This window comes from Myodes glareolus, chromosome 2 (assembly GCF_982192425.1).
Source record: "Myodes glareolus chromosome 2, mMyoGla1.1, whole genome shotgun sequence".
NCBI lineage: Eukaryota > Metazoa > Chordata > Mammalia > Rodentia > Cricetidae > Myodes > Myodes glareolus.
The window spans coordinates 81,569,191-81,591,375 of record NC_142027.1 but is presented as its reverse complement, the minus strand read 5'-3'; the positions used below and the strand labels follow the sequence as shown (position 1 = coordinate 81,591,375).

The 22,185-nt window shown below is 36.3% G+C and overlaps 1 protein-coding gene across 1 annotated transcript; it reads right to left on the bottom strand.

Annotated features, from left to right (window-relative positions):
• Nucleotides 1-6,584: 6,584 nt before the first annotated feature.
• On the bottom strand, nucleotides 6,585-7,523 carry LOC125407554 (olfactory receptor 2L13-like). The gene has a single exon (XM_048445177.3). It carries the CDS (start codon nucleotides 7,521-7,523, stop codon nucleotides 6,585-6,587), a length of 939 nt encoding a protein of 312 aa, XP_048301134.3.
• Between the last annotated feature and the right edge of the window lie 14,662 nt (nucleotides 7,524-22,185).

Here is a 22,185-nt window from a genome sequence, read left to right as displayed (position 1 = left end):
CTAGAGCACCTGGCAGACCTGTATGGAATCAGATTTTCCTTCTGTATATGGGTCGATGCCTATTCCTGACTCTATCTTGGTCATGTAAATAACAAAGTCAATTCTGTACCATCTGGTAAAAATTCAGTGGTTTCAATATGAAAAACAACTATTTCTGCAAATTGCAAATCAGTAACTATGTTGAGAAGTTCTTTAAAATCCCTTAGTTCCATGAGAATAACATAATTCTGATGTTTGAACAGGATCATAAAAAGTTTGTTCTAATTTATGTAAGTTTTCTGATTTGTAACCTGCCTTTCTGTATTTATTTGCATAAATATAGAATGTTGGGGCTTCAGTTATTGGTGTGTCCCATACATTGTTAGGAAGAATACGATCAGTTCTCTTTATAATTCAAATTCTCTCACTTTTGAGATATTTGTTGTTAATCTGTCCCCAAAATCATTGCTACAAGCTCTTTACCAGGGTTCACATTCTTTTTATAATTTGTTCATTTCATCATTATATTCAAGGTTCTTGTTTTGAAAAGGAAATAAAGGTGAAATGTTGTGGGATAATGCTCTAATCCACTTTGAAGATTTGTCATTTATATTAGTTTAATAAAATTCAGATTGGCCAATAGGCAGGCAGAAAGTATACGTGGAGCAACCAGACTAGGAACATTCTGGAAAGAGGGAAGAAAAAAAACACACAGTCATCAGCCAGATGAAGAGGAAGCAAGATAAGAATGTCTCACTGATAAAAGGTACCAAGCTATGTGGTTAAACATAATAAGGAATTATGGGTTAATTTAGGTAGTAAGAGCTAGTTAATAGTAAGTCTGATCTAATATACCAAACACTTTATATTTAGTAAAAGCCTCTATGTGTTCCTTTGGGATTGAATGGCTGCAAAACTGGGTAGGACATAAACTACTGACTACAGTCAACAAAGTTGATCACATCACTTTGAAGCAGGACCAAGTCCCTACCCCCTGTACCCTTCCATAGGAAATGGGCTCCAAATAGCCAGCTCATGCATTAGGGATAAATACTGGTTCCACTACCAGTGGGCCCACAAACTGTTCAGGTCACACTACTGTCAAACCACATTCAGAGGACCTTATGTGGTCCTATGCAGGTTCCCCAGTTGTCAGTTCAGCAGTTGTAAGTTCCCACTAGCTTGGGTCAACTATTTTTGTGGGTTTCCTTATCATGGTCTTGAGCCCTTTGTTCACATTATCACTCCTCTCTCTCTTCAGCTGGAATCCAGGAGTTCAGTCCAATCCTTAGTGATGGATATCTGCATCTGTTTCCATCAATTACTGGAAGAAGGATCTATAATGACAATTGAGGTAACAACAAATATGGTTACAGGTGAAGGCCATTTTAGGCACCCTCTCCACTATTGTTAAGATTCTTTTCTGGGGTCATCCTTGAATACTCCTGAGAATTTCTTTAGGGTCAGTCTTCTTGCTAAATATATAATGGCTCCCTCTATCAAGTATTTCTTTCCTTGCTCTCCCCCTCTGTCCTTTCTCTTTTTCAACTATCTCATACCCTCATGCTCTCTGCCCCCTCAACTTCTTCCCTCCCCACTCCCCATATAATCACTACCCACCTCTAGATGCTCCCAATTTACTCAGGAGATCTTTCTATTTCCCCTTTCCAGGAGGATCCACGTATGTGTCTCTTAGAGTCTTCCTTGATTTCTAGCTTTTCTGTGGTTATTAACTGTAGGATGCTTATCCTTTATGTCTAGTATTCTATCCACTAATGAATGAGTACATACCATGCCAGGTTTTCTGTGTCTTGGATACCTCAGTAGGGATGACTATTCCTAGTTTCATCCATTTGTTTACACATTTCAAAATGTCATTTTTTTTACCACAGATTAGTACTCCATTGTGTAAATGTACCACATTTTCTTTAATCATTCTTTGGTTGAGGTGCATGTATGTTGTTCCTAGGTTCTGTTATTATGTATAATGCTGCTATAAAAATGGTTGAGCAAATGTCCTTGTGGTATGATTGTGCTTCCTTTAGGTATATGCCCAAGAGTGATATTGCTGGGGCTTGTGTAGACTGATTCCCAATTTTCTGAGAAACCACCATACTGATTTCCAAAGCAGCTAGACAAGTTTGCACTCCCATCAACAACAGAGGAGTGTTCTAGTTTCTCCACATCCTCTACAGCATTAGTTTTATTTAGTGTTTTTGATCTTGATCTTAGCCATTCTGATAGGTGTAAGATGGTATCTCAAAGTTGTTTTGATTTGCATTACCCTGATGGCTAAGGATGCTAAGCAATTCCTTAATTGTCTTTTGTACATTTTGATTCCTCTATTGAGAGTTCTATGTTTAGATCTGTACTCCATTTTTAATTGGATTATTTGATATTTTTTTGTCCAGTTTCCTGAGTCCTTAGTATATTTTGGAGATCAGTTCTTTGTCAGATGTGGGGTTGGTGAAGATTATTTTTTCATTCTGTAGGTTGCCTTTTTGTCTTCTTGACTCTATCATTTGTTTTACAAAAGCTTCTTAGATTCAGGCAGTTCCATTTATTAATTGGCAATCTTAGTGTCTGTGCCACTGGTGTTATATTCAGGAAGTAGTATCCTGCATCAGTCTGTTCAAGGCTACTTCTCACTCTTACTCTTCTATGGGGTTCATTGTGACTGGATTTATGTTGAGGTCTTTGATGTTTTTAGACTTGAGATTTGTGCATGGAATGGAATGGATATATTTGCATTGTCCTACATCATGACTTCCAACTATGTATTCCAGCACTATTTGTTGAAGATGTTAACTTTTTATGGTATAATTTAAGTTTCTTTGTCCAAAAGGTGTTCATAGGTGTGTGGATAAATGTTAGTATATTCAATTTGATTCCATCGGTCTATCTGTCTCTGTGCCAATACCAACAGGTTTTTATTACTATACCTCTATAATAGAGGTTGAAGTTAGGGATAGTGATACCTTTGGAAATTACTTTATTATACAGTATTTTTGACTGTCCTTGGGTTTTATTTTTGTACAAGAAGTTTAGTATTGTTCTTTCAAGGTCTATGAAAAATTGTGTTGGGATTTTGATAGGGATGTACTGAATCTATAGATTGCTTTTGGTAACATTGTCATTTTTATTATGTTGGTCATACCTATCCAAGACATGAGAGATACTTCCATTTTTTGATATGTTGTTCAATTCCCTTCTTCAAAACCTTAAAGTTCTTGTTTTACAAGTCTTCTATTTGCTTAGAGTTACCCCAAGTTATTTTATGTTGTTTGTGACTCTTTTGAATGGTGATGCATTTCTGATTTCTTTCTCAACCTGTTAATAATATGTATAAAAGAAGGCTACTGTTTTCTGAGTTTGTCCTGTATCCTGTCACATTAATAAAGGTGTTTATCAGCTGTAGGACTTCCATGGTAGAATTTTTGGAGCACTTATGCATAATATTACACCATCTACAATTAGTAAAGGTTTGACTTATTCCTTTACAATTTGTATCCCCTTAATCTCCTTTTGTTGTCTTATTGTTCTAGTTACAACTTACAGCACTATGATGAGTAGACATGGAGAGCATGAACAGCTGATCCTTGTTGCTGATTTAAGTGTAATCACGTTGATTTTCTCTCCATTTCATTTGATGTTGGCTTTGACTTGCTGTATATTGTCTTTATTATGTTTGTGTATGTTCCTTGTATCCCTGATATCTCCAAGACCTTTATTATGAAAAAGTGTTGAATATTTTCAGACTTTTCTAGCATCTAATAAGATAATCTTGTGTGATTTTCTTCTTTCAGTTTTTTAATATGGTGGATTACATTGAAAGATTTTTATATGTAGAACTGTACCTGACTCTGGGAAGAAGCCAACTTGATCATGGTGAATGATTTTTCTGACGTGCTCTTGAATTTGGTTTACCAGTATTTTCTTGGGTATTTTTACATCAATGTTCATGATTGACATTAGTCTGTAATTCTCTTTCTTAGTTGAGTCCTTGTGTGGTTTGGTTATCAGGGTAAATGTAGCCCCATAAGATTTTTGGCAATATTCCTTCTATTTCTAGAGTGTGAAAAAAAATCAAGGAGTATTGGAATTAGCTTTTCTTGGAGATTCTGATAAAATTCTGCTATGTAACCACCAGGCCCTGGGTTTTATTGCTTGAAAAATTTTTGATGACAGCTTCTATTTCCTTAGGATTTATAGTTCAATTTAAATTGTTTATCTGGTCCTTATTTAATTTTTGTATATGGTACTTATTAGAAAAATTGTCCATTTCATTTATATTTTTCAATCTTGTGGAGTACAGGCTTCTAAAGTAATAGTAGAAATAGGAAAAGGACAGAGGGGGAGAGCAAGGAAAGAAACACTAGATAGAGGGGGCCATTATGTATTTAGTGAGAAGACTGACCCTAAAGAAATTCTCAGGAATATTCAAGGATGATCCCAGAAAAGAATCCTAACAATAATGGAGAGGGTGACTGAACTGGCTTTCACCTGTAATCAGATTTGTTGCTACCTTAATTGTCTTATAGATCCTTCCTCCAGCAATTGATGGAAGAAGATGCAGATATCCATCGCTAAGGATTAGACTGAACTTCTGGATTCCAGTTGAAGAGGGGGAGGAGTGATAATATGAACAAAGGGCTCAAGACCATGATAGGGAAACCCACAAAAACAGTTTATCATGTACAAGCCCATGATTTCAATTAGTTCCAAGTTTCATACCCACATAACCAACCCACATGCAATTTTTAAGGGTGCTGGAATGACTGCATGTCTAATATTCTCTTGCTATAAAAGAATTACCAGGTAATCAACTTGATTAAGGGCTGTATTTGTTATATGTAAATGATAATATTTCTGAGATGTGGGGATTTGGGCTTAACATGACATAACTATAACTGACATTTAGTTTTTTTTCCCATGACAGCTTCTAATTGTGAAGTCACAAATTAAACTTTCAATGTATTGTCACCCTTAAATGGAATAGCGGTACCTGAAAATACGAAGAAAAGTAAAGACCTAATGATAACAGAGAATGTTTAGAAAAATTTAAAATCTAGGAAGGTGACAAATATTCTTGGGACAATTGTGCCCATCAGGATTTTCTTATGGTCCCTAATAGAAATCCAGTCCCCCAACTGTGGATGGGCTTCCATAATTAAGATGTTGGCCCATGATCTAAAGTCAAGAATACTGGACATTATATTGATAAGTATAAAAATTATACCATGGTGCCCTCAAAATAGACAGAGATCAGTTATTATGATCATCATAAAAGAAAGCTCCCCAACAGAAAAACATATTTATACAGATAAGTGGCATAAAGACCATCAGAACACCAAATAGATATAACCAAAAAAGAAGCACCACACAGCCCATTAGCACACAGCACAACTCTAAAGACAAAAAACAAACAAAACTACCAGAGTAACATTCTTCTTAGAGAAAACTTTAAACTTAGAAATCTTGGAACAATATACTCCAAGTTCCAGAAGGTCACAGATATCAAACCAGACTACTTTATCCAGCATAGCTATGCATCATGCTAAAGAAAACATATAAACTTGCATGTTGTAAGCAGGCTGAAAGAATTTATGTCCACTCAAAATTTCTACAGATAAAACTGGAGTCAATATATCAGGAAAAGAGAGGAATAAGTATAGCTGCTAAGATAAAGAAGGAAAACTAATGGAGATATATTTCCCAAAATACATAACAAAATAAAAACAACCATATGTCTACGTTGGGTGGGGTAGTACTTTGCTGTGGTTAATTTTGATGTTCTTAAAGTATTTCATGACTTTTATATTTTCCTATCTTCCTACACAGTAGACACTAGCACCAATTGAATATAGATCACATGAAAAAGCACAGTTAAACTATAATATGTTGTAAATATTCAATATATATAGACTTATAATAATGGTAGAATGAAAGCAAAATACATGATCAAAGCTATTAAATCATGTAATCTTGTAGAAACATGTGACTATCAGCATAAAAAGTATCATTTACAGTAATATTTCTTTTTAAAATCATTTATTTTAATTTCATCTTACATTCCAACCACAGTTTTCCCTCCTTCCCCCCCTGAAACACTCCCTTAGCCTGTCTCCCAGCCCAACCTCAATCCACTCCTTCCAATGGGTAAGGTCTCCCATGGGGAGTCAACAAGGACTGGTATATTAAATTGGGGCAGGACCAAGACTCTCCCAACTGATTAAACATAGAATCTCACCACATGAGATGGGTTCCAACAAGCTAGCTCATGCACCAAGAATAGATCTTGTTCCTACTGCCAGAGGGCCCTAAGATATAATAATATTTTTACATTCATAAGGTAAAATGTTTCGTATTATGTTAGGTAGTAATTCCTCTTTAAATTTCTGTTGCTGATATCATTGACAATAATTCTATGTTGTGAACATAGGAATAATGGTACTAGTATGTAATAATGAACATACTATTTAATCTTAATTAGTAATAAATCACCAAAAAGGTGTGACATGTGTGTGGCACACATTATATTTCCAATAAATGACACTAGTCTGGCATTTTCCAGGGAAACAGAAATGTGAATAGAGAAAAAATGATCAATGTTTAGTGGAATAGCATGACCCAAAGACTCTTGTCATGGCCCCAAGAACCTCCTTATTCCTCAGGCTGTAGATGATGGGATTCAGCATTGGGGTGAGGATAGTGTAGAAGACAGCCAGAATCTTATCTTCCGTGGGAGAACGGAGACTCCTAGGTCTAAGATAAGTGTAGACAAAAGGTGCATAGTAAAATGTCACCACAGTTAAGTGAGTTGAACATGTGGTGAAGGCCTTTTTCTTTCCCTCTTTTGAGCGCATATGAAAGACAGTAAAAAGCACCCGTCCATAGGAAGCTGTGATGCCAAGAAAAGGAAGTAGGAGAAAGAGGCTTGTGCTCACAAATACCATGTACTCATAAACCCAAGTATCCATACAGGCCAGGGGAAGCATGGCTGGAACATCACAGAAGAAATGGTTAATGGACCTAGAATGGCAGTAAGGGATGTGAAGGGCATAGACTGTATGTGCTAAAGAGTTGATTGAGCCCAATATCCAGGATCCTATGATCATCTTCAGACACATCATTTTGCTCATACGAGTGGGATAATGAAGAGGGTGACAGATGGCAACAAAACGGTCATAGGCCATGGAAGCCAGGAGCAAACCTTCAGAACATGCCATAGTCAGGAAAAAGAATGATTGTACTCCACATCCCAGGAAGGTGATGCTTTTCTGGCCAGAGAGGAAATTATATGCCATCTTGGGAACAGTGGTAGAAATATACATTAGGTCCATGAGAGAGAGCTGACTGAGAAGAATGTACATGGGAGTGTGGAGCCTGGAATCTACACGAATGAGGTGGATCATTGTTGAGTTTCCAAACAAAGCCAAGGAGAACACAAAGATGATGAGCAACAAAAGCAGAAGGCCTGTTTGGTTTTGTGGAAACAACCCTAACAAAGTGAAATCACTTGAACTCTGGTTCCATTTCTCCATGAAAACGTGTTGCTTTATCTTTCTTCAAAAGGGACCTAAAGTGAAATACATTCCCATGTGAATTAGGACAAGAAAATAAAAAGAGAAACTGCCTTGTAATGAATGCTAGCACTGAATTTTTCTTCCTACAGCACCATCATTCTGTTGAATTTATTTTGAAATTCGAGTTGAGTATTCATTCCTACTTACTTCTGGCCACGTATTCAGCTCAAAGATGTGGCAACATGAATAAAATAGCTAACACATTTTTTACTTGTAACTCTACATTAGCCTATTATTTAACCTAATTACATACTCTGTGTTTTCCCATGTCTTCTGTAACACTATCCTTTGCAAGACTTTCATTACTGGCCATGCTTACTCAACTCATCCTAAACAATACATATCCATCCCATGGATCAAAGTATCACAGCAAAGAGTACCTTGTAGCAATTATTCACATCTAGTAACAAATTGTTTGGCATTGTGTGTGTCTGTGCTGAGAACAAATACAATCGAAAAGAAGATCTTCTTACAGAAAAATGGGAATAAGCTTTTATAATTATCTAATCAAGCAATACTGACAATGAGGAATACATAGACAGGAACATGGTAGGTACACAAGACTACTACTAAGCACAGAGGAAATGAGATGATAAGCATCCTGTACACTCTTACTATTTTTTAAAACAAATACTTAGGACTAGACAGATAAATATACAGCATAAATAAAAATTATTTCCACTATAATAAACTCCTGCCTTCAAAACACATTCCCTGTTCCTAGATTCTTGTACAGGTATCATGTAAACAGGTCTTTGTGATGTTACTTACTCAAAATTGTGAGCAAAGGACAGGGCAGGGTTAAATGGGTAGTTGATGAAAACAAGAAGTGTGGTTAAGGATGGCAGGGGTGAGATCAGTCATTTAAAACATACAAACTTGGATTCTGATATTGATAATATGTCACAGTAGTGATAGTGAAGTGCTCTTAGGTACATTTATAAACCTCATACCAGATGCTCTTGTTCAGAAGGGAGCTTCTGTTGGGACCATGCAAAGGCGACCAGTTAGAGGGAATAAGAATATCTGGTGATTTATCTGGATTTGAAAACAGTCATGTCTCACAAAACTACTGGCTCGTCATGGTTTTAGGACACTGGGATGCCTACCTGAACATAAGCATCAGTCTGATGATTCATTGATATTTACTTCCTAGCACAGCACATAGTTGCAGCAGGCTCCCATCTAGTGTATCTGTTGAAATGAATAAATCATTCTCCTTAGAGATGACAAGTTACCATTATCATACAGACAAAGCTGACAACATCAATTTTGAAATCTAATACTCTGCATCATGCCTTGTAAATAAAGAAGAACCTCTTATGGGCAATTTCTTGGTTCACCTCTAATTGAAGGAACATTCCAGTTGTTTTTCCAGGAGGTGTTTCCAACATCCAGTTATTGACAGAGTCTGCACAATATTAGTATTTTTCATGTTGGATTTTCTTCTTGCTTTTTTAATTATATGTGCATCTGCACCTTCCCTGCTTGTAATTCTATATGAGTATATTAGATAAGATATTGGAATCACAGTTGTGAGCTACCATATGGGTGCTGATTATTGAACCCAGGTCCTCTGGAAGAGAGTTCAGTGCTCTTAAACACTGAGTAATCTCTCCAGCCACACATAATTGATTTCTATGAAAGGAATGCACAGGGGTATACTCTTAGATCACTTGTTAGTGGATCATTAGCACACTGGGAAGACAGCTACAGTAGTAATTATTTTGCTTCCAATGTTAGAAACTGTCATTTTGGCAAATATTATTAGGAAATAACTATTTTTGGCAGTTAGGTACCTGAGACTTGTTGGTTTAGGATTTCAAACTTTGAGTCAGAGCCAAAGATATTTAATTCATTTCCAGAAAATTTCTTTATTGGATCTGTACCTTATTTAACACACAAGACACAAAAGAAGAACCATATTGTTGGTTACATTTGAACTTTAAAATCTTCCAGTGGCTCAAGGCAGATGTAACGTTAGTGTGCCACTTGACTATACCAAGACATGAAAACGTAGAGTTGTTTAAATCTCTGTCATGAAGAATCCAACAATGCAGAAGTGCTTCAAATGCAGAATGCTAGAGTAATTTTGCCAAGGTTATAAGTGTATATACACACAACATGGATGCACAGTTAGCAAGAAATCCACAGAGTACAAGACCAAAGAGGAAATTGGTCATCAGAATCTCTACTTAGATTTAGAAGTCTCCAGAACACCCAAGTACATTAACCTCAGTGATATGTCTGTATTCAGCATATATCAGACTCTCAAGAAGTGTCCATCTCTTTGCTCCATTCCAAATCTTAGCTTTTGAGAAACCTCAATACCATAAAAATTCAGCAGCTTAATTATGGTCACAACTTTCAAAAACAGCACATTGTAGAACTCAAACACATTTACATTGTACCTCTTGAATTTTAAATTCACTTTTTCTTTTCTAATTGGTTAATAAAACTTATATTCTCCATTTAGAAGAAAGGAATTCCTCATGACAAGAAAACTATACCAGAACACCTTATCTGGACTCACCTTGTCCAAAGGTCTTATATTTGAACTTGTGAAAGAAAGTATACTTAAAATGATATTTTTGCCTGATGACAGTCTGTTGTTCCTGAGAGGGCTTTAGCACATCTCTCTGCTCATATAGATAGTCATGTACACCACAAGATCATCTTCCAGTGTAACAGTCCTACCTCAGTCTAAAACTTGCTTCTTCCTTCTTTGGCCTACCAAAATCCCTGGAAATAATTTTTCAAGAATTATTTACTAGTCATATTATATATGTTGAAAACAAAATAATTTGATTTCCTTTACTAAAATAGCCTCACTGCTTGCTCAGACTATCTTAATTTACTAGTTATTTGTTTGAGGGAAACTTAAAAAAAAACATGTCATTTCCATTTCATGCATGCTATAGTGATGAAAGAGAGAATGGTAAATGCTGTATTTTAAATGTACATTCTTGGATCGCCAAGCCTTAGATACTCCTCCTTTCTTCTAATTGGTCCCTCATGTCTAAATCTACAGGGATAATGCCTTGGCCATTTCCCTTGGCTTGGCTGGTCTGAGGTAGCTCAGTTCTGATCTTAGAGAAATAAATTAATGACAGTCACCTCTCCTGCAATTACAGAATACCCAAAAATACACCAAGGAGAGTTAAGTGAACAGAAAAGTTTCAGAATATGACTTGTGAGTTGTAGGGATATTAGGCAACTTGTATTATAGTCCCTCATTTATAAAATTTGGACAGCAAAGGGCTATACAATTGATATCCTGAAACATTGCTCTAGACAGAAATTATATATTAAACCCAAAAGGTTGTTGTGGAGGTTTTGTGACAAGGCAGATATACAGATTCAATTCAGACTGATGGATCCAGTGACTAAGAAATCAAGTTGGGGAAATGAAAACTTGGGGCCAAATACTTAAATATTCTATAATTTGAGGAACGTCCTAGGAATAAACCGGGAGAACATATGCCACCAGCTTGCATAGTGTGTATACAGAAACAAGAAGGAGTATAGTTGAAAGTTTTATTATCCTGTTCAATCCACATATTGGTAAGGATTAGTGAATATTTAAAGCTATTCAAGATATGTAAGTTCAAGTTTATACTTTACTTAAATAGATGTGAGAACGTTATCTAATAGCAATGTACTCAATAAATATCACCAACTAATATGACTGAAATATAGTTTATAAACTTTTAGTAACTTGTTCCACATCTTCAAAGCTAGTAGTAAAGAAGTTACAAATGCATGTAGACTTTTATTAGTTCCTTCATCTGCACTTAATGCATAGTTTGGGGTGTAGCAACAGTACACAGTGCTCTCTTCCATGGCTGAATCTACCCACTGCATTTTTACATTGGGCTTCATCTCTTCACACCCTAGCCTTTTCATATTTTCCCTGATGTTAGACCAGCTTCCCAACACACAAACATTTTTTGTGTGTACCATAATCGTGGTGTTAAAGGGGTATCTGGTGAAAGGACAGAAGAAAGAATTATAAGCAACAAACCAAATTTAAAGAAAATACAGGAATCGGTATTTCAATAAAAAGAAAGAAATGAGCATAGCCAGGAGACTATAGAAACAAAAAAAGAAGATTTAATTAAAGAACACAAAGTACTTTAATTAAAGTACTGAGAACATAGACAATAGCAACAAAATTTGTGGCAGCTTGGAGTATTTGCTGGAACAACAAAACAAAAGACAGAAATTAAAGGGAACAAAATAGAAAAACAAATCAAACTATTTCCATTTGAAGATTAAATTATTTTTATCTTAAGGGACTCAAAAATTCTACCAGAAAACTTCTAACAATAATCAACAATTTCAGCAATGAGACAGGATAAATTATCAGCTTGCATTATTCATTAACTTTTCTACATCTGAGGACAAACATACAGAGAAAGAGATTATAAGCACATTCTTGTTCAAAATAACAAGAAAAAATTAAAATATCTAAAAATAAACTGAAGTAAGGTGTCAAAGGCCTCTATACTGAAAACTTTAAAAGAAGGAAACAGAAAAAAACTAAAATATGGGAGGATGCTCATGGCCCCATAAAATTAATATTGTGTAAAAGACCATTTCACCAAAAACTGCAATGAGTTGGGAATTATTATTAAGAAGTAAAATAGGTATAGATATGTAGAGCTATATCTAAGTTTTGTATTCAAATGACCTATGTGTATGCCTTTGTTCCAGTAACATTTTGTGTTTATTATTACCAATCTATAGTATAGTTGGAACTAAGTATGGTGAAATCTACAACAATATCCTTTTTCTTCAGAATTCTTCAGGGATACTAGAATGTGTGTGTGTGTATGTGTGTGTGTGTGTGTGTGTGTTGTGTGCCGGTGTGTGTCTGTGTGTGTGTGTGTCTGTGTGTGTGAATGAGTGCATGTATGTATTTTTACCCATTTCACTTTTTTATGTCATTGTATTATAATTTTATGAGTGTCCTCTTCCCTGACCTCCATTTGAGTGCTCCATATATATATATATAGAAATTCCTTCTATATCTGTGAAAATGGTTTTGAAAATTTGATTTGGATTGCATGAAATCTGTAAAATTCTTTTGGTAAGAGGGTTACTTTTATAAACTCAAAGTTTCTGATCCATGACCATGTGAAGCCTGTCCATTTTCTGCTACTTTCATCAATTTTTTCTACACTGTCTATAAGTTTGCATAGCAGAGGCATAGTGATATTTCTCTTGTGTTGTAATAGATAAAGCTTTCCTGAAAATCATAACACAAAACTGGTCACACTAGTCAACCTTTCAGGCCTGGCAGTGATGACAAACCTCTTTAATTTTAACACCCACATTAGTTAGACATAGAGGTTGGTCAGTGGTGGTACATGCCTTTGATCCCAGCACTAGAGAGGAATATAAAACAAGAGGAGACAGGATCTCAGGGTCTCAGTCTGCATTCACACTGAAATCAACTGAGGACTAGGGCACCCAAACATGGTAGAGGTAAGAAATCTCTAGTGGTTGACTGTTTTGCTTTTTTAATTTTTAGCTTGAAACCCAATATCTGTCTCTGCTTTTAATTATCTGTGCTACTTTCAGTGTCCAACATTTGGGGTACAAATTCACAAGAAAGCTGATTGCTTGTGGCTTTGAAACCACAAGCTTAGGCCAGAGCTCCACACAGCTGGAGTCACAGTCCTACCAGGTAGGTGTTCCTTTTTTCTCTTCTGGTAGGTTTTCACTGAAGCACTTTCTGGGCTGCTGCCAAACTAGGTAACTGTCCTGAAATTCAGTCATGCTTTTACTTCTTTATGTAGCTGCAGTAAACCTCAAATCTTCATCAAATTCAGTGGCAGATTTTGTGAGGATATTGGGAATTCTTAAGGGAGGAATTGATTTAAAGGGAGAGTATTTTCTGATGTTAAAAAAGAGAAACACAATAGCAGTAAAGTTATGATTATGTAATACATGATTTATAAATGGAACAACTAAATGAGGGGATAGTCAATATAGCCAATATTGATATACTGTTAATTATCCTTTTGATATTCTAAATTGTTATTTTGAAAATTCTTGGTTTAACTCTTAAAAAGTTATTTGATTTGACTGCCAAAAACCAGCACTTAGGAAAACTTAAACAGATCATAGAGCTAGTCAGATCCAGACAAAGAAATTTAATGGAGAGCCAATTTCAGCATTGCATTATAAGCTTAGAGAGAAACAACCTAAGCTTTTCAAACAATCAATCTTAATATATCCAGTAACCTTGCAGAAATTGTCAAATAATAGAGTATCTGTAAAAGCTAATCAGATTCCTGTGCTAATATTAGATTTAAAGAGATTCAAGTAAGTAATAGTCTCATATGGCTTGCATTCACATTTTGTAAAGAAACTATTAAACTCATAGTCAGTTTGTAATATAATTATCCCCAAAGATTGGATAGAATCAGCAAAAGGTGTTTTAGAGCCTGGTCCACAATTTCAATGAGGAACCTGGTTAAAAGAAGAATCTAAGATTTTTGAACAATGGAGAAAAGCTAGAGGTATGGAAATCTTCTAAGATCAACTTTGTGGAGAAGGAAGCTATGCTGCTATAGAAATATCACATAGCAGACTATGATACTATATGATCGCTATGCTCTGGCTTTATGCCCTGTAGTGGGCCTGAATGCTTGGGACAGAATTGGAGAAGTAGGAAAGAAAATTTAGTCATTCACAAAGATTGACTTCAGCAGTAAATAAAATGATAACAAATTCAGAACTTAGACAAATAATAATTGAATCCCTGACTTTTGTAAATGCTGATTTTCAATGCAAAAGACAAGTAAGCCATTGAAAGCAAGATCAACATCTATGGAGAAATGGATTTAAGATAAAATTAATATTGAATCTCAAGAACATGTTGATTAATGGATAGAAGAGGTGATTTCCAGAGGTTTGAGGAAAAATTGAAATGTCAAACATTATAATTATAGCAAACAAAGTCACCTCAAAAGGAATTATACACAGGGAATTCCTAGAAACAATGATTTTTGTAAGTATAATTCATTCAGAATGCCGTGTCCTTCTATATTATGTAGAAGCTGTGTCAAAGGCAGATACTGTACTAACAAAGATAGGTCAAAGAAGAATATTGAAGGTAGTCCTTTGCCACCAGGAAACTTCATGAGGGGTCTCTTGCAGGCCCCATCCCAAATCCAGTTCAGTCCATTTCCTGCTTTGTAGAGGAAACTTTTTACCAAAGCAATTAAAGAATCTAATACCTATTGTAAGGACCATATTGCTGGACATCCAAAATAGTAGGCATAAGCCAGTGACCTCCGCTGAAGCAGGCCTAAACCAGTGACTTCCACTGAATTAGGTCTGATACAGTGACCTCAGCTGGAGCAGGCTCAAGACAATGACCTCTATAGGAACAGGCCTGAGTCAGTGACTTCCACAAGAACAGGTAAAGGGAGTAACTACCAAGGGAGTAAACCTGGGCCAGAGACCTCTGTGGGAACAGATTCAAGCCAGGGACCTTCATGGAAGCAGGTCCAAGCCAGGGAAAACTGTGAGAATGGGCCTGAGGCAGCAATCTCTGCTAGACCAGATTTGAGACAATGAGCTCCACAGGAACAGGCCTGAGCCAATTACTTCCACTGGTGCATGCCTGAGGCTAAGACCTCTACAGAAGCAGATATAAGAAAATGATCACTGAGAGAGTAGGTTTAAACCAGAGACCTCTGTGGGACCAGGCCCAAACCAAGGACCTCTAGAGGAGCAGGCCCAATTCAGGGACAACTGAGGAAACAGGTCTGAGCCAGAAACCTCAGTCAAAGAAGGCCAGAGACAGTGACCTATATAGGAACAGGCTTGAGATAGTGACCTCCACTGGTGCAGGCCCAAGGCAGTGACCTCCACAGGAACAGGTACAAGGGAACCACCACAGAGGGAGAAGGCCTGAGCCAGAGACCTCTGTGAGATAGGGTACAAATCAGCAACCTAATATGAAGCAGCCCAAAGCCAGCAACCTCTGCCTGAGCAGGTCAAAGGCAACAACATCAGTGAGAGCATGCCACAAGCCATGACCAACATGAAAACCAACAAAAACTAGTGATCCTAAAACACCAGGACTTGAACACTCAAATATAGATAAAGCAGAAGAAAATAACATAAAAAATAAATTTAGAAGAAAGGTTGAAGACCTTAAAGATAAATAAAAATTCCCTCATTGAAATAAAGGAAAAGACAAACAGAAAATTGAAAGAAATTAGTGAATTCCTTAAAAAACACCAAGAAAAAAACACTCAGACACATAAAAAAAGTTATTAAAGACCTGAAAACTGAAATAAAGACAATAAGGAAAACATAAACTGAGTGAGTTATAGAAATGAAAACTATGAGAAAACAATCAGGAACCAGAAATGTAAGCATAAACTGCAGAATAAAAGAGATGAAAGAGAGAATCTCAAGCTCTGAACATACAATAGAAGAAATAGACTCAGCTTAACACAAAATATCCAGGAAATCTGGGATGTCATTAAAAGACCAAACCTAAGAATAATAGGGATAGAAGAAGGAGAAGAAGTCCAACTAAAAAGCACAGATAATATATACAACAAAATCATAGAAGAAAATTTTCCCAACATAAAGAAATGTATGCATATGAAGATATAAGAGACTTTCAGAACACCAAATATACAGGGTCAAAAAAGAAAAGTCCCCATCTAATAATCAAAACACTAAACATGCAGAATAAAGAAAGAATATTAAGAGCTGCAAAAAGGCCAAGTAATATACAATGGCAAACCTATCAGAATTAGACCTGACTTCTCAATGTAAACCATAAAAGCCAGAATGTCTAGTCAAGCATTATTTAGATATTAAGAGATTATGGATGCCAGCCCAGACTACTCTACTCAGCAAAACTCTCAATCATCATAGGGTGGACTAAACAAGATATTCCGTGACAGAACCAAATTCAACAAATACCTAACCACAAACCCAGCAATACACAAAGTACTAGAAAGAAAACGCCAACCCAAGGAAGTTGTCTACATCAACAGAAACACGACAATAGATGCTCTCACAGCAATAAATGCCAAAGAAGGAGAAAACACACACAATAGCATCACCAAACAATGAAAATTAAAATAATTAGCCTTCACTGGTTATTAATATTCCTTAATAAAAATAGCCTCAACTAACCTATTACAAAGAAACAGGCTAACAGATCAGATATAAAAATAGAATCCAGCTTCTGCGGGGTCGTAAGATCCCCCAACTCAGCCTGCTTTGGAGCTGAGGGTCTGGGGACAAAGTGGTGAGTGCAACTGCTCAGAAGTTCCTTTGGTTCACTGAGCCTGAAAACAGCAAGCCACCCTTTTGTCTGCAAAGACCCTAGCCAGCAAGTGGCCCTGATCCTGTACCAGAAGATTCATTGGACAGCATTTGAAGGAAAAGATCAGCAGGCGCCAATGCAAGAATTCCTCCAACAATCTGACAAACAACATGATAACACCAGAACCCAGCAAACATACAACAGGAAGACTTGAACACCCTAATCCAGAAGAAGTAGAAGAAATAGACATTATGAAAGTGATAAAGTCCCTTAATCAGAGTATGAAAAACTCCCTTAAAGAAATGGATGAGAAGAATAACAAAAAGTGTGAAGAAATGAATAAATCCCTAAAAGATACCCTAGGAAACCAAAAAAAAAAAAAAACAATCAAACAGGTAATGGAAACAGTTCAAGACTTGAAAATTGAAATGGATGCAATGAAGAAAACACAAACTGAGGAAGAGCTGGATACGGAAATCTGGGTAAATGAACAGGGACTACAGAGACAAGCATAACCAACAGAATACAAGAGATAGAAGAAAGAATTTCAGATGCTGAAGACACGATAGAGAAAATAAATGCACTGATCAAAGAAAACAGCAAATTCAACAAATTATCATCACAAAACATTCAGAAAATCTGGGACACACAAAAAAAGATCAAACCTAAGAATAATAGGGGTAGAAGGAGAAGAATTACAGTTCAAAGGCCTAGAAAATATATTCAACAAAATTATAGAAGAAAACTTTCCCAACCTAAAGAATGATATTCCTCTGAAGGTTCAAGAAGCATACAGAACACCAAATAGACTGGATCAAAAAAATTCCTCTTTTTATAATGATCAAAACACAAAACATATAGAATAAAGAAAGAATATTAAGAGCTGCAAAGGAAAAAAGTCACGCAACTTATAAAGGTAAACTTATCAGAATTACACTTGACTTCTCTATGGAAACAATGAAAGCCAGAAGGTCTTGGATAGATGTGCTGCAGAAACTAAGAGACCATGGATGCAAACCCAGACTACTATACCAGCCAATGGAGAAAACAAGATATTCCAGGATAAAAACAAATTTAAATAATACATAGCCACAAATTTAGCCTTACAGAAAGTAATAGAAGGAAAATCATAACCCAAGGACCCCAACAATGCCCACAATATTTCAGACATCTAGCAACCCTTCACCAGTACAACTCAAAGAAGGGAAACACACAAACTCTACCACCAATAATAATAATAATAATAATAATAATAACCGGAGTTAACAACCACTGGTCATGAATATCACTTAATATTAATGGACTCAATTCACCTATAAAAATGCACAGGTTAAGAGATTGGATGCGTCAGAGTTTCCTGCCCAATGGAAAGTCCAAGGTCCTCCCCTCTCCCTCTAGGTCTAGGAAGGTGAGCATCCAAACAGACTAGGCTCCCACAAGAGCAATCCATGCAGTACAATCAAAACTCAGTGCCATTGTTCTTGGCTTCTGAGTCAGCCCTAGGACTGGAGAGGGAGGGGGAGAGGAAGTGGGGGGAGTGGGAGGGTATTGGGAGGAGGGGAGAAAGTGGAATTTTTATTAATTAATTAATTAAAAAATAAAAATAAAGAGATTGGATGTGAAAACAGGATCCAACATTCTGCTCTTTACAAGAAACACACCTTCACCACGAAGAGAGACATCTACTCAGAGTAAAGGGTTGGGAAAGGGTTTTCCAATCAAACAGACATAAGAAACAAGCAGGTGTGACTATACTAATACCTAACAAAATTGACTTCAAACTAAAAGCAATCAGAAGAGATGGAGATGGAAACTTTATACTCAAAACAGGAACAATTCATCAGGATGAAGTCTCAATTCTGAATATTTACAGCCCACAATCAAATGGAAACTAAACAATGCTCACCTGAATCATCAATGGATCAAGGAAGAAATAAAGGAAGAAATTAAATATTTTCTAAAATTTAATGAAATTGGCCACAAAATATACTCAAATTTATGGGATACAATGAAAGTAGTATTAAGAGGAAAGTTCATCATACTAAGTGCCTACATAAAGAACCTGGAAAGATCCCACACTAGTGAGTTAACAGAACACTTGAAAACTCTAGAACAAAAAAATCAAACATATCCAGTAGGACTACGCAGCAGGAAATAATCAAATTGAGAGCTGAAATCAACAAAATAGAGACAAAGAAAACAATACAAGGAATCAAAGAGACAAAAAGTTGGTTATTCAAGAAAATCAATAAAATAAAAAAGCCTTTATCAAAACTAACCAAAAGACAGAGAAAAAATATCGAAACAAGGTTGTCCACTCTCTCCATATCTATTCAATATAGTACTTGAGGTTCTAGCTAGAGCAATAAGACAACAAAAGAAGATCAAGGGGATACAAATTGCAAAAGAAGATGACAAACTCTCACTATTTGCTAATGATATGAAATTTTACATAAGTTACTCCAAAAATTCTACTAAGAAAGTTTCACAACTCATAAAAACTTTCAGTAATGTAGCAGGATACAAGATTAACTCAAAAAAACTCAGTATTCCTCCTTTACACAGATGATAAATGAGTTGAGAAAAAAGTCAGAGAAACATCTCCCTTCAAAACAGTCACAAATAAAATAAAATATCTTGGAGTAACTCTAATCAAATAAGTGGAAGTCCTACATGACAAGAACTACAAAGATTATAAAAAAAGACATTGAAGAAGACATCAGAAAATAGTAAGATCTCCCATGCTCTTGGGTATGTAGAATTAACATAATAAAAGTGGCAATATTACCAAAAGCAATTTACAGATTCAATGCAATCCCCATCAAAATCCCAGAAAAAATTCTTCAAAGACCTCAAAAGACCAATACTCAACTTCATATGGAAAAGCAAAAAACCTGGATAGTCAGAACCATTCTGCGTCATAAAGGAATTCTGGAGGCATCACAATTTCTTACTTCAAACTCTACTGTAGAGTTACTGTACTGAAAGCAGCCTGGTATTGGATAAAAACAGACAGGAGGATCAATGGAACTAAATTGAAGAGTTGGGTATCAATCCATACACCTCCAAACCCCTGTTTTTTGACAAGGAAGCAAAAAAATTTTAATGAAAAAAAAGAAAGCACATTCAAAAAATTGTAATGGCATAACTGGATATCAACATGTAAAGGAATAAATTTAGGTACATATCTATCACCATGCACAGAACTCAAGTAAAATGGATCAAAGTCTTCAACATAAAACTGTCCACATTGAACCTCATAGAAGAGAAATTGGGAAGTATACCTTAATGCATTGGCACAAGAAACCACTTCCTAAATATAACCCCAGTAGTACAGACACTGAGAGAAAAAATTAATAAATGGGACCTCCTGAAAATGAGAGGCTTCTGTAAAGTAAAGGACATGGTCAACAAGACAAAAGAGCATACTATAGAATGGAAAAAGATCTTCACTAACCCCACATTGGACAGAGGGCTGATCTCCAAAACATACAAAGAACTCAAGAAATTGGTCACCAAAAGAACACATAATCCAATAATACAAAGTGGAGTATGAACCTAAGCAAAGAACTCTAAACAGAGGAATCTAAAATGGCTGAAAGACATTTAAGAAAATGTCTAGCATCCTAAACCATCAGAGAAATCAAATCAAAACAACTCTGAGATTTCATCTTACACCAGTAAGAATGGCCAAGATCAAAAACACTGTTGATAACTTATACTAGAGAGGATATAGGGTAAAGAGAACTCTCTTCCATTGCTGGTCAGAGTGCATATTGGTACAGCCAGTTTAAATTTCAATATGGCAGTTTCTCAGAAAATTAGGAAACAACCTACCCCAGGACCCAGCAATATCACTTTGGGGTATAAACCCAAAAGATGCTCAATCATACCACAAGGACATGTGTTCAACTATGTTCATAGCAGCATTGTTTTTCATAGCTAGAACCTAGAAACAACCTACATGCCCTTCAACTGAAGAATGTATAAGGAAAACATGGTACATTTACACAATGGAGTACAACACAGCAGTAGAAACTTATATCTTGATGTGGGATTCCCCTCTGTATGCTGTAAATATCATTGGTTAATAAAAAACTGACTTGACAGATAGGGTACAATAGAGCTAGGCTGAAAAAACTAAAGTGAATGCTGGGAGAAAGGTGGTGGAGTCAGAGAGAAGCCATGTAGCCCTGATGTATAACATGAAGGGGCCTGCTTGCTGGGGTTTATGTCCTGTCCAGTTCCCCCACATCCTGCAAGTCCCAAAGAAAATCACACGGAGATCTTCATAAGTTATTGGCCCATTAGCTCAGGTTACTTATTAGCTCTTGTAGCTTATATTAACCCATTATTCTTATGAATGTTTGCCACATGACTCGGTACCTTTCTCAGCAGGGAAGTTCACATCTTGCTTCTTTGGAGTCAGGGCAGGAGTGCAGAGGAAGTTCCTGCTTCCCAGATTATTCCTGTTCTCATCGCTCCACCTCTATTTCCTGTATGGTTTTCCTGCCTATACTTCCTGCCTGGCCAATCAGCATTTATTTAAAACATGATTGACAGAATACAGACAATTATCCCACACCACTGATAGAGATAGACACCAGAATTTTACCCAATAAGCCACAGCCATATGATTATACACAGATTTTGGGAGATGTGTTAAATTAATGTGTAAGAGCTAGCCTAAAAAAGAAACTGGAGCTAATAGGCCTAACAAGCAGTTATTTAATTAAAACAGTTTCTGTGCAGTTATTTTGGGGCTGAGTAGTCAGAAACAAACAAGTGGCATTCCTACAACAAATTGGCATGCCAACGTGACCAACTAAAATTCTTTTAATGTATGAGAGAGTTTGGGAAGGAATTCTAGGTACAAGAAAAAAAGATTTAAGCATGGCTTACCACCATGGCTCCTTTAAGAGAGGTTTTCCTGATTCAGCAGTAGCAGGGAGAAAGTCACATAGTTTTGAACTGTTGACTTTCTAGGCTGTACAGCTAGCACAAATTCTGGCGCTTTCAGAAGGTCAAGCATTTAAGTGGGGTTTGTGGACAGAATGCTGCAAGTTACTTGGTGGCAGCATGGGCCAACTGCTTATCAGAGTTGAAGTGGTGAATGTGGCTCCTACCTGACTGTCTCAGTGGCAGTGAACCAACTTATGCCATATTGGACTGGAAGAAATAAGCAGGCAGTGCTGTATTTGACATAGCAATGTCATCTCTTAGGTTTTTAGGAAGCACTTAGCATTTTAAGAAGTAGTCCTGGTCAGAAAAAGATTACAGATACAGAGTAAAGACAAATTCAGATGGAAA